Source organism: Oculina patagonica, chromosome 4 (assembly GCF_052425735.1).
Source record: "Oculina patagonica isolate OP01 chromosome 4, crgOcupat, whole genome shotgun sequence".
NCBI classification, from domain to species: Eukaryota; Metazoa; Cnidaria; class Anthozoa; order Scleractinia; family Oculinidae; genus Oculina; species Oculina patagonica.
The window spans coordinates 61,787,795-61,800,774 of NC_135761.1; the positions used below are offsets into that span (position 1 = coordinate 61,787,795).

The following is a 12,980-nucleotide window of genomic DNA, read 5'->3' on the forward strand; positions in this document are numbered from 1 at the left end:
GCTTTTGCATAGCACAAGCAAGTATATTGAAGCATTGTATATTCCTGGTCTAAATTTTACCCTCTGTCCTTTTTTTTTTTCACCCGGTCTGCAGTCTGCGTTTTATACACTGAAAGATTAAGTAATAAATTTTAGGAATTAATAAATGTCCTGACAGTAAAATCTGAGCTTTCAACCTATTTGATTGCATTCGTGTCCATCTATCTGGCCAAACAGGATTTATACACCCGCTTTCATTTTTAGTGTGGGGTTTTCTTTCTTTCTTTTTCGCGTGCAAAAAAAAACACGCAAACCCCCCCACCCCTCTTTCTTTTCCTTTTAAACCAAAAGTTTTTTGTTTAAAAGAAAAAAAAAAAATAAAAAAAAAAAAATAAAAGATAGTTCAAGTAGTGCTGATTGAAATGAAATCACCGCAGTCGCCTGTCGAAACATATCTATTAAAAAAACTGCAGTTTGAAAACAAGTTCATTCTTAATGCGTACCGTAATGATTCAATTTAGCGCCCTCCTTCCAATAAGCGCCCCCTTCCAAATAAGCGCCCCCTTCGAATGTGTTTTTGTCAATAAGCGCCCCTATTCCAATAAGCGACCCATTCTAACAAACGCCCCATTCTTATAAGCGCCCCTATTCTAAAAAGGCCCCCATTGTAGATAACTGCCACTACTGAAGTCATCAACGTCGAATAGATAAACTCATGAACATTCACCGTACCATACATGTATATATTTACTGCTTAAATAAACAATTCTTTTTGAAGTAAGTGAACCTTCAGCAATTTGTTACGGTTACAGTTTCTGTTATTGTTATTTAAAACAACAATTATTGCAAGTTTTGTTTTGAACACTTAGTTGTTTCTCAAAAAATTAAATTAGCGCCCTGTCCCGAATAAGCGCCCTGTCTCGAATAAGCGCCCTCCCTTGAAATGCCAAAAGTAAATAAGCGCCCCGGGCGCTAAATCGAATCATTACGGTAAGTTATGAATGAAAAATTTAAATTCGAAGGGCAATTTTAATCTTGGGCTCCCTTTGGGATACGCCCAAGTAAAAATGCTTTGGACCCTGTGACATGAGTGGATCGAGGCGACCTCTGTGCAACATATAGCATGTATATGGTACATCATTGACGCGATTGCCACTATCATCCTCGAAAAAGAAGGGCTGCCGTCCATAAACGATGCCAGAGAAGAATAGAAAAAAGCCCGCCACCTTAAACTGAATGGACTCCTCTTTCTGTTTATATTTTTTATTTACAATATTTGTTCGTTTAGGACCACAATGTAAACTACTGGGGCACCAGTAGTTTCTCCCCTGTATAAATTGTAATCCTTCTTACATACCGTATTTACTCGAATAAGCGCCGCCCCCGAATAAGCGCCGCCCTCGAATAAGCGCCGCATTTGGGACAAAAAAGTTAATAAGCGCCGCCCCCGAACAAGCAGCCGCAGTCCCGAAGCGGAGCTTATTTGAGGAATTCCGTTTAACTAGTAGCAGCACTACAAAGCAACTCTAAAACCAACTTGTAAATTTCTTTTTCATCAAAAGCGATGTTTTGCAGTTCAATGTTATTGTTTTACCACTCGCTCATTAGTTCTTCTATCCAACATTCTTGCAATACGCAGCTCTGTTAATGTTGTGATGGCCGTGAACTTTGCCAAGACAGCTAGCGCTACTTCTTTCTTCAGCAAGAGACGAAGACTGACAATCAAAAGACGCTATTTTCAATTACTGTAAAAGATTAAATTCTTTATGGCGTCCAAATGTTAAATAAGCGCCGCCCTCAAATAAGCGCCGCCCTCGAATAAGCGCCGCACTTGAGACGAGTAAATACGGTATTTTTCTGCTGCAGCCGTTAGAGACGGGAGAATGCAATAACATGGTACAAAATTCACAAAGCTTGTCAATGCTGGGTGGCAAACTAGGCAATGAGGCATTAAAACCGAAAAAAGTCAAGCTTGACTGACTGAGGTTGCATCGTTTGGAAAGCTGTCACATCCTTTTGCCATCCACCACTGCGTCTCAGCTCTGGTGACCGGTTTGTGCTTTAACCGAAAGGCTCTGGAAACAAGAATACGAAAACGAAACTCCTTCCCAGTCTTCCCACGGTTACTGTACCGTTTTCCTAGAAAGCCGGAAGTGCACTCTCTTGATTCAGCAGAAGACGACTGTCACTAATGACGAAATGATGCCGCAAATAAGAAACCAGCGATTACGCGAACTATACAAAGAGGCAGAATTTGACAGAGAGCACCAAGAAGTGAAAGAGATAGAGGAAACGGTGAGGAACTTGGTTCAAGAAATTGCAGAAGGCATCGCCAAAAAGGAGCCGCTTTTCCAGAACACCGTAATCCAGAGCGGAAGCTTTCACGAGGATCTCAAAGTCGAGGGGCCCAATGAGTTCGATTTTATGATCTGCCTGGAAGAGCTGTCCGAACCTGACGTTTGCGAAATTAAAGCTATTCCTTTCCGATCAGTTCCCGATCCGGGCTATGTTCATGTTCAAATACAGGATCCTAACTTTCAAAGGCCACGGCGAAGATTCACATCAAAGAAGAAGCCAAATTTCTTAAAACCTAAGACACTACTGGAGAAGTTTAAGATTCTGATCGATGAAGTTCTGACAGAGAAAAAGGAGCATTTCTGTGAAAAATTAGCGCCAGCCTTTGAGACCGAGCTCAGGAAAATTCCAGTTACACTGAAACTTACCTGGAACGGAAATGAATATAGAAACTATGAAATTTCTGTTGACTTGGTCTTGTGTATCAGAGTGAGTGGATGGCCCAAAGATTCCAACTTGAAGGATCCTTGTCACAGATGCCATCCTGGGTACGAGATTGATCCAAGAAGCGACTCAGGCAGGGTATCATCTTATTGCATCCTGCATTGGAGAGGCGGGTAAGCCCAGACCTTGTTGGCGTTTATCGTTTTCGAGAGCGGAGGGCATTCTGTTGGGACAGCTTTGCAAGAACTCCAACCTCGTCCATAAAGCAGCGGTTAAGATATTGAAAGTTGTACGGAAGAAAAACGAGTCTGAGCTTTATATCGAAGAAGAGCCTGACTATGAGGTTGTCTCGTACTCAATAACTTGGGCGTTTTCATTCGTACGTACTCAAGACGATGTTTCTCCATGAGTGGTTTGAATGCCCTGAAGAATCTTATTGGACAGGGAACAGCCTTGTCCAACGCATCCAAAGTATTCTAAAAAGAATCCATAAAAGCCTTCAAGGAAAGGATATTCGAAGTTTTTGGCTGCCCGATTACAAACTGTTTAACTTTCGAGCAAGAAGAAAAACAAGAACAAAGACATGTGAAGACAAACTTTCCTCGCTAATACGGTACTTCGAGAAGTTATAGCTCAATGCTTACATGTAAAAGGGAATTAAAAGAAGTCATCATAAACAAACAGTTTTATCAAAATACAGAAACCTTGACTGAAAATTTTCCATAGATCGAGTTTATTTAAGAGATCAGTTATGAATTTAAGAATAATTTTTATATTTTTTTATTAAGGATGTGTATTTTACATCTTCTCATTCAGAAGATTTGATTCATCAAACCAAACTGTTTCCTTTTATCGTATTTTAATTAATGCACATTCTTTAGTTTGTTTAGCTTCGTTGATTACGATGCTTTCGGTATTGACTGGCTTTAATACTAAATCATTTTTCCAACAAATATAACTACTGCAATTTTGGTTTTATCTTCATGCGGTATATATGTTAATAAGAAACCGAAAATGCAAACTTCAGTTAACAAATAAGCATCGAAATTGAAACTGACATAGGGAAAAAAATTAATTAGCAGAAGTAGGTTTGACATCACCCATTGTAATCTCATGGGGAGGTTGATAAAATAGCTCATTCAAAATTAAAATAACAAATAACAATGTAGAACCGCATTTTATAATTAAAACATGAAACAACACTAAACTTTACAGGATAAAATAATGGATATAGAATTGATACGCTTACCACAATTTTAACCCTACTCAGCAAACAATTATTGGGATGAATTTGTGCTGATCAAAAACTTACCGTAAAAATTGTTCAGCAAATGCTGAAAAGCAAAACCATTATTTTAGAAATGATAAATGCCTGCTGAAAACACGTTCGGCAGGTTACGTTCTGCTATACAAAGCAACAATCCTTGTTGCAAACCTCAGTTATCGCTAAAACAAATACTTAACAAATACACAAACCTAATAATAATGGCTAAGACCTTGTACACTTTAGCTACAGTAAAAACCCGCAAATAAGAACCTACGTTTTTCCAGGTTAGCCTAAACAGATTCTTACATAAATGGTAATTAACCCAAATTTAGGCTATTTAGCTAGGTTGTTAGTAGGTTTTCATTTTCTGAGGAAAAATTTACATTGTTGCTAAAAGAACTTTTAGTGATATGCGCCTCGGCCTATTATTTGTATAAAATTTGCATTCCACACAAGTGTTTATGTAAAAATGAAGCACTAATCACTCAAGATCAGAACATGACATGGTATACATGTACAGTAAAGCCTTGTCCAAACTTATTTTCCCAAAAGTAAACATTTTTAATTAATTTTAGAAAATAAGAACCTGTTTTCAAATTTTAGGCTAAATAGGTTCTTATACAAATGGGGTCTATTTTGCAAATTTAGCCTAACAGGTTCTTAAATTTTAGGTTCTTACTCGCGGGTTTTTACTGTATACCCTTCAAGCGTACTTTACCTTTACATACCCTATATTTACGAGAGCAACTTTGTTAACACCTGCTAGTTTGCGGCTCAAGTTTTAGATTACGTAGGAGATTGGAAAGTTTCTCCTCGCAAAGTTTGGTCTGGGTTGCTTTTCTAGCACGGAAGTTAAAAAGTTTGTAGTCTGGAACCCAGAAACTACGAATGTCTTTGTCTTTAAGACTGTTTCGAATCCTTTCTAGAATACCTCTGACTCGTTCCCCGAGCTTATCTTTGCTCCAGTAAGAATCTTCTGGAAATTCACACCATTCGTGAAGGAACATTGTCTTTAGTACGTACGAATGGAAAACCCATTGTATCCTGTATGAAACGCCAGCATCGGCATCTTCGTAGAGGCACAAGTCGTGCTCGTTTTTCTTCCGCAGAACTTTAAGAACTTTCAGTGCCACCTTGTGCATGAGTCTCGGGTTTTTGCAGATGCCCTTCAGAACAATTCCCTCGGCAACTGAAAACGATAGCCGCCAGCAAGGTCGAGGTTTTCCCGACTCTCCAATCGTAGAGGCAACAAGATGATGGCCTGCACGAACTGCCTCTTTAAAAACTTCGTACCCGGGATGTCCCCTATTAAGCCGTCCTCGTATATCGGATGCAGCCGGCCATCCGCTCAATTTGATGCATAAAGTTAGATCTATTGATATTTCATAGTTGGTATATATTTCTCCATTCCATCGGACTTTAATCGTGATAGGGATCTTCCTAAGCTCAACCTCGACACGTTCTGCTAGCTTTTCGTGGCTACGTCGCTTTCTTTTCCGTAACGCCTCTTCGATCAGTTCTTTAAATCTTTTCAAGAGGACATCGGGCTTGAGATTTCCTTGGTTCGAAATGTAGCGTTGTTTGCGATATACCTGGCGCAATGTCTCGTTAGAAACCTGAACATGGACATATCCTGGGTCGGGCACCGGTCGTAGCGGTATATCCTTTTTAACACAAACACCAGGCAATGAAAGATTCTCCAGACAAATCATAAAATCGAATTCATCAGGGCCTTCTACTTTAAGATCTTCAAAATAACTGCCGCTAGGAATGACAAAGTTCTTAAACAGTGGATCCTTGCGGCCGATGTACTCCGAGATTTCGTGGACTAGACTTGTAATTCTCTCCTCGATTTCCTTCACTTCTTCGTGTTCCCTATCGAACTCTGCTTCTTTGTATAAACTTTGTAGATAGTCGTTCTTTAAGCGCTGCATTTTGAGCTTTGAAGTATTAGTGTTTCGGCCCATACGCTCGATACTTCCGGTTTTCTTAGAAAACAAGCTCACTAAAACGAAACCATTCTCGTCCCCATAGCCCTTTCGTTTCTCTTAGCCGGCTAGGCCTTGGCACGAGGAAACAAGCCAAGCCAAGCCAAGCCGGCTAAGAGAAACGAAAGGGCTATGGGGACGAGAATGAAACGAAACCCCTACGGAGAAAGGCTGGAACGAGCCGACAAACTCGTTCCCAGAGTCCTCTCTCTTCGAGGTTGACAAGCTAACTGGCGTTGACGCGCTAGCCCCGCACAACAAAAGACAAATAAAAAACAGTCGAACTTAACTGTGCGACCGCCTCTCAGAAGGGACCACTTTTTCAAAATACCAAAATTTCCCAGTCAACTCACCCTAGTCGGAGCCATTAAGGAGTTAACACTCTCGGATTCGACCCTGACCGCTTTTAGGGTTGATGGGTTGAAATTTTCTTTTATTTTTAATCTACGTTAATTAGCGATCATTTCACATGATCCGACCTCACTACGGATTTTGTGTGTGTGTGTTCTTAGCGTTTCATCGGTTCCATTACGGCATTGGAACAAGACAGCTATGACGATAAACATTTCGTTTCTCATATCCAATTTTTGTGAGTAACTGTTGGTTTATTGTGACACTACTAGTATTGCAACTTGGAAATTGTTCTGGACAATTTAAAATAATTTTGCGACGTAATTGCTAATTTAAAAGTGGCCTTTACGGAGTGTTCGACTGTATTTACATCATTTTTCCTTTGTTACATTTTATTTATGATACAGTGTGTTTCGTTAATTTATATAACAGTGCTTCAAAGTAATTTGGTTGAGAAACCACAGTTCGTGATTCGGCGAGATTACAAGAGGACCAAGAGATCGAAAATCCAGGGGTTGCGTATTATGTATTACACGAGCCACCGGGTAAATATTATTTATTAATTATCATACCTTGCCACACAGGGAGCCCTCACATGAGCTTTGAGAATAAATAAAAAATCATTCCTACTTGTTATCGTCGCGGTTTTTGCGTTTTATCGGCCATTTTGAATTTTTAATACTCGGTCTAGCAGGTTGAAGGTCTGGAATCGAGAAAAGTGTGGGGTCTGGGACGGTCGAAACATTTGTAAATATTAATTCTCGGGACGACATCCGATCAACCTACGAGTGCTATATAGTGAGTTAGTTAGTTCTCTTCGCGCCATGAGGCGCATAAGGCTGTAACTGTCTCTCGCCAACTAGCCCTGTCTTGCGCTGCGCCCCTGACTTCCGACCAGCTGGACCACCCCTTTTGTCTGCATTCTTTTTTCACCGTCCTTCTCCAAGTGGTTTTAGGTCGTCCCACTTTTCTCTTCCCTTCAGGTTGCCACTCCATCGCCACCATGCAGTCATCATTCCTCTCCTTTCTGAGCACGTGGCCAATCCAATTCCATCTTCTCCTTCGGATTTCATCACTGATCTTCTTTACGCCTGTTACTTGGGAAATTGTGTCGTTTCGGATGCATTGCGGCCACCAAATTGCTATATAGTGACAAGGGGTGAAACTCTCAGCTTTCATGGTTCGATCTTTCTGCCAGTTGGGGTTCACGGAAGTTGAATACCATCTTACAACCGGAAGTAAAAATGTATCTTGTGGAAGAGACAGCAATGCATGCAAAATGGCCTAATATCTTCCCGAGTTCTCAGAAATAGTCAAAATACCACCCCAAAATTCTAAATGTCTTAAAATCCTCATATATAGTTTGCGTAAAGCTGTTAAAGGAAATTCGGCGGCGGCCTTGAATTGAAAGAAGCGTAAAGTTTAAAAAAAATGAAAGAAACTAGTCTATCATGCTATTGTTTGAAGGCATTCATTTGGTCTGTCGGTTCAGTACCTCCCTGTAGCCGGATACTAAAAGCGGTGTTCAAATCCAAATAAGAACTTCTGTAAAATAACACGTTGTTTAAAAGTATAGCCTGAATTTATCCATTCTCCTTGTTGTTTTGCATAGAACGTGCAGGCAGTGTTCAGCTAATTACGCCTTTTGTTCTTCGACCTGCTGATTTGCAATTCTTGTTTCGGGTTATTGACGAGAAATTTGGGAAAAGGCGGTGTTTTCCTCGACAAGCAAATTCAAAATAACATAATGGTAAAAAATAAACAGATCTAGTCCGAGGCCGATGTGTTTCATCGGCAACGAGAACGTCGCCTAGCAAAAGGTTTTATTAGCACCCACCGTTCTACACGTGCATTTTTTTTTTTTTTTACATATTTCACAAATCTTATCTGAGAACGAAATTAAATATTCAGTCGATCATTCTTACTTCCGTGACCCCCAACTGGTAGGAAGATGCAACCAAATCAAAGATTTTAAAACGACGCCAAAATATTGTATACCTTACAAACATTTGGGCAAATTAAGCCCACGGATATCAAGTTCAACCTTTCTCCTGTCTGCTGAGTAAGTATGGAAAAATTCAGACAGATATTTGGATGCGAATTCATGTCAAATTTGAAGGCTGTCATTTTAAGTTTCACCCCTTGTCATAAACTAAGAGTTACGAGGGTTTCCGAAGATTTTTCGGTTCCAGTCTCCTCGTTCCGGCTGACCGCGTATAATTTATTCGGCTCCAGACCACCAACTTGCAGACCGCGTATAAAGAAACAAAGTCGCAACAAAAGCTGGTAAAGTTTTATTTTTATTTATCCTCTTATCTGATGTGAGGGCCCCCTGTGCCTTGCTAATGTTTTCATTCTAGTCGCAGTTGTTACTTTGATTTGTAACTATTTGTTAATTATTTTAGCTTTCGAAGTCACTTCAACGTTGTGAATAAACGGATTAAATATCTTGCGATCACAAACGTCGAGCCTTTAACGGTACAATGATCTACAACCGCAGCTAGCGAAACACAATGCAATTGAAATTACAGTTATAAATGGAGCAGTATATCTATCAAGTCTTATTAATGTCGAATCGAAGATGTACTGTAACGTGGATTATGCTTCTGGACATATCATAGGGGTACTATAATTATTCTATTCGCCCTTGGTGAGTATAGGATGTCAATATTCTTTTGTATTCATAACAACTAAAATAAATCAAAATGCACAATGCTGAAATGAGGTTAAGGGAATTATACGAAAGGCTCTCTTGAAATTTTACGTTAAGATGTTCACTAGCTAAGGAAAAGTGAAGCTACAACTAAATATCTCTGTAATTTCATGACTGTGTACTTTTCTATAAAGGATATATTTACAAGTGATCAATTTAGAATCCATAAAGGGCCATTAACGACTGAGGTTACTAAAATCGACCAGTTAAAACAAGGGTGCGTCACATTAGTCAGTAGTCAATCACGTTTGACTGTGTCTAGTTGGATAGTGCTGACATGACTTTTTCATATCTTTATTCCGTGCCACGAAGAGGGATAACTGCAGCTTGGTTCAGCTGTTGTTCAAAAGAGTGCACCTTGCGTTCTTCCGGCCTCTCTTGTAAACTCTGGCAATCGGCCACTATAGACTTTACTTTACTACTGTACTTTACTCTTTCTCTACACATTTTGAGGCAATTTCGGCACTGGTCATAGAATTAACTAAAATGTCAAAATAACGGCTTACAACTGTAGAAGAACTCAAAAGAAACACAGAAAAGCCGAAAAGGGGCATGGATGGGCAAAATTCGAGTACATAAAAACGGATTGCGTTCAGGAAAACTTGAAAAACGTTGGCCCGAATTTTTTTAAGTTTATCTGAATTTGTATGAAAGAGTTATTTGCAATGCTCGAAAATCATCCTTGTTTGTTATGTGACCGTGATTTTTTCAATAAAAGACGTTTGCTCTGCCAATTTGAAGTTTAGAGCTCTTAATTAACGAAATTAAAAAAAATTACCTTAAGTACCGTGACATAGCCCCTTTAATATGACAGTATAAAAAATTAAAAATGTTTAAAAGTAGTCGCGACTGTTTTCGCGACAACAAAAACAAAGAATCGAAAAAGCGTGGAGTTGTTTTCAAGGCATTTGCAAAAAAACCGTGTTTGTTTGTGTTTGCTGACAGGCCTTTTGGGAGCCTATTAGTACAACCAGACCAGACTCAAGTGCAAAGAATGGTTGTACGACCCACTTTGACATCAAATTGTAAGCAGTTTTTTGTCCAACACCTTTGGAGTCATACAAAGCTTTACAATATAATAAAGTATCCCCAGGGAGGACTCTCAAATAAAAAGGGGAAATGCTTGTCGGAACTTTTGCAAAAAAAAACTAAAAGAGACCAATCTGGGCGTGGCTCAAGCTTTTTTTGAGCCCAAAAAGATACCAAAATATTATGAATAGAATTTATATTTGAATATTCCTTCATGCGCAACCCTGAACAAGACCTTGACGGCTAAAAATATTGGGGTTTTGCCCAGGGCACCCTAAGTGAGACCAAAAGTTCGAAATTTACACCCTTAAGCGAGACGACGAGCATCCCCGCCCTTCCTATATGGGAGTCGCCCCCGGGAAAGTATCTTCAGTTGGATTGTAAATTTTCAGAAGAATATGCGACCCTATCCTTTACAAACAGCTTGTTTGGACAGTCAATTTAAATAAATTTATGTTGAAAAATATTTACACTAGATTTCTAAATATAATTCAGTCGCGGCACACAGAAACTCAAAAAATGAAAAATCACAAAGCTTGTACAGTACGTCAACTCAACGTCGAACTTGATTAATTTACGTGTTACTTCTTGGAAAACGATTTCAAAGTCTAAACGTCTTAAAGGCTGCGTCATACAGCTAATTCAAGAAAGGTTTTCGGAAAAAACACAAAAGTGCACGTGACAAGACAGAAAGGTAGTATGGGTGGAAGTAGAAAGCTACTGCACGTGCTGAATACTAATATGATGGCAAAATGACAAACGCGAATTCCCACGTTTTCTTTCTCTTCAGATTTGTGGAAACAAGGTACTTTTAGCTACGCTGAATTTTAGAATAATTTTTAAAACTCAAAGACATGCGGCAGAAAAAGTAAAGCTACAGAAAAAGGCCTCGTGAGAGGAAAAACAAAATCTTTACGTGCAAAAATACAAACTTGTACATTTCCACCAGGCCAATATGTGAATACTCACATCACCTCACGGTCTTGTCGTGTGCACTTTTGTGCTTTTTTCCGACAACCTTTCTCGAATTAAGTGGATACAAAGCCCAGCACATTTTCACATTTTCCACATTTTCATCGTGTTCAACTTTACTTCGCTTTATAAATAAATTGTTTGTTTGTGTGGACATGTTTGGCTGCAGTAAGGTATATATAACGTTTTTAAAACATTTACAAAAAACTATCAGGAAAATAATTAATTTTGTCCTCGCGAAAAAAACATATATGGTGATCCATGCACCTAAAATCCTTATTAACGCTCCTTTCGTACTACGTATGCAGTTTCCTAAACGGATACCAAATGACCACTTGCAGACACCCTTTACTGTTAGGCCCATTGTCTGCGCTACATATTCCCAAGTGGCAAATCACCTCGGTTTATATGGACTGGAGTTTTGAAAAAGATTTTAGCTACACCTCTCCTGTATTCCGGCATCCTCAAGGCATAGACAATGGGATTTACCAAGGAATTAGCTGCAGCTATTGCAGCCAGTGCTATTCTTGTGTGAATGTATGACGGCAAGGAAAGGTTTGCGATTGTCTTGTTATGAAAATAAGACATGCCTTCGAAAATTGTAAATGGCAGCCAACTCAATTCGGATGCAAGCGTAACTAAAACCAAGGTACTGGTCAATTTTCTTTCTCTGTTGGCTGCACCATGGTGTTGAGGATGAGGACTGCATCGGACTTTGAAAAATATAGAAATATAAGAAACACAAATAACAAGAAGAGAAATTGACCAATATGACAAAATAGTTAAACTGTCCACTAGTATTGCAAGATTGAGATCCACGCCTCGTTTTTCGTATAACACAACTTGAACAGATTCCCTGGAGGTAGTTATTAGCCATATGACAATAATTATTGCTACATAGATTCGTTTCTTAATGAAACGATGCTTAAATGGAAAAAATGTTGCATGGAGTCTTTCTAAAGAAATAAAGGCGAGGTTAACAAGGGAAGTTAAGGGAAACAAGCTACGTAATCCAAAATATATCTTATTATTATACCCCCATAAATAACAGTATTGCCCCCAATCCAATTCAATGATCACAGGTCCTGAGACTGCTCCAGCTAAGAGGTCGACTATCGCCAGGTGGATAATCAAGTATGTACTCCGGCGCCGTAGCTGGCGCTGCTTCACAAATACAATAATCGTGATGATATTAAGGATGACTATGGCCAGACATTCAATGATTGCAAAAACAAGCCATGGAATGCAGTCTGATGCAGGAAGGCGAGCCATCATCTTCTCGTAGCTGCTGTTACTGATGTCGTTAGCCATTGAACTTCAGCTTATATTTTCTAATCACCAAAAAATGACGGGAAAAGACGATAAGACAACTGTGATTTTTTTAAAATGTTCATTTAAAGTTCTACACTGATACGATAACTTAAACTTTAAAGAACCCTCCTTAAAGCCACCTTTAAGTGATTGGAGGCCTCCTTATGGAACACAACTAGTAGAAAGTTACTACAAAGAATAAAAAATTTCCGATACAAATTGGTTGAGATATCTCTTCATATTTGATTTAGTGCAGTAAATGGCGTCATCACTCCTCATACAGTTTGTTAGTTTTTTGAAAACGGCGTCGATAGGACAGACGCGAATTTCATCATAGTAGCACTTCAAAAATTTTAAAATTATTCAAATCAGCGGTTTTAAAATACGTTTGTTAGAAGAGAGTTTAAGGAGGCTCACAACGGTTTCCAGCATTTCCAGCTGTTTGTTTCGAAAAGTTAAGGTGGCTCTGAAACCGCTCAGGAGAAATTTTTCTAACTTGCAAAAAGTTGTATCTTAACATGATGATCAATTACTCAGTAATAAAAAATGGAGGACACAGGGCTCGTTTTTGAGTTACAAGCGCTTAAAGGGGAAATTAAGCGTGTTTTAACAGGTTGTACTGTTGCTAAGG

The 12,980-nt window shown here is 39.1% G+C and overlaps 3 protein-coding genes and 1 pseudogene across 3 annotated transcripts in view; 2 read left to right on the top strand and 2 right to left on the bottom strand.

Annotated features, from left to right (window-relative positions):
- Nucleotides 1–12,980, bottom strand: part of LOC144647806 (histamine H2 receptor-like) — an 88,392-nt gene that overhangs the window by 38,003 nt on the left and 37,409 nt on the right. The gene's annotated exons all lie outside the window — the stretch shown is intronic.
- Nucleotides 1,986–3,350, top strand: LOC144648642 (cyclic GMP-AMP synthase-like receptor 1; annotated as a pseudogene).
- Nucleotides 3,216–12,980, top strand: part of LOC144647823 (small ribosomal subunit protein uS11) — a 121,317-nt gene continuing 111,552 nt past the window's right edge. The window contains exon 1 of the mRNA XM_078507537.1: nucleotides 3,216–3,219. The gene's annotated coding sequence lies outside the window, so the exon portion shown is untranslated. The remainder of the gene's footprint in view (nucleotides 3,220–12,980) is intronic.
- Nucleotides 3,494–5,943, bottom strand: LOC144648943 (cyclic GMP-AMP synthase-like receptor 1). Its single transcript, XM_078508396.1, has one exon. The coding sequence runs from the start codon at nucleotides 5,917–5,919 to the stop codon at nucleotides 4,738–4,740; it is 1,182 nt and encodes a 393-aa protein (XP_078364522.1). The 5' UTR covers nucleotides 5,920–5,943; the 3' UTR covers nucleotides 3,494–4,737.

What these genes read in the sequence shown, in the direction of transcription:
- LOC144648943 (XM_078508396.1), bottom strand. Translation starts at nt 5,919, where the DNA reads ATGCAGCGCTTAAAGAACGACTATCTACAAAGTTTATACAAAGAAGCA.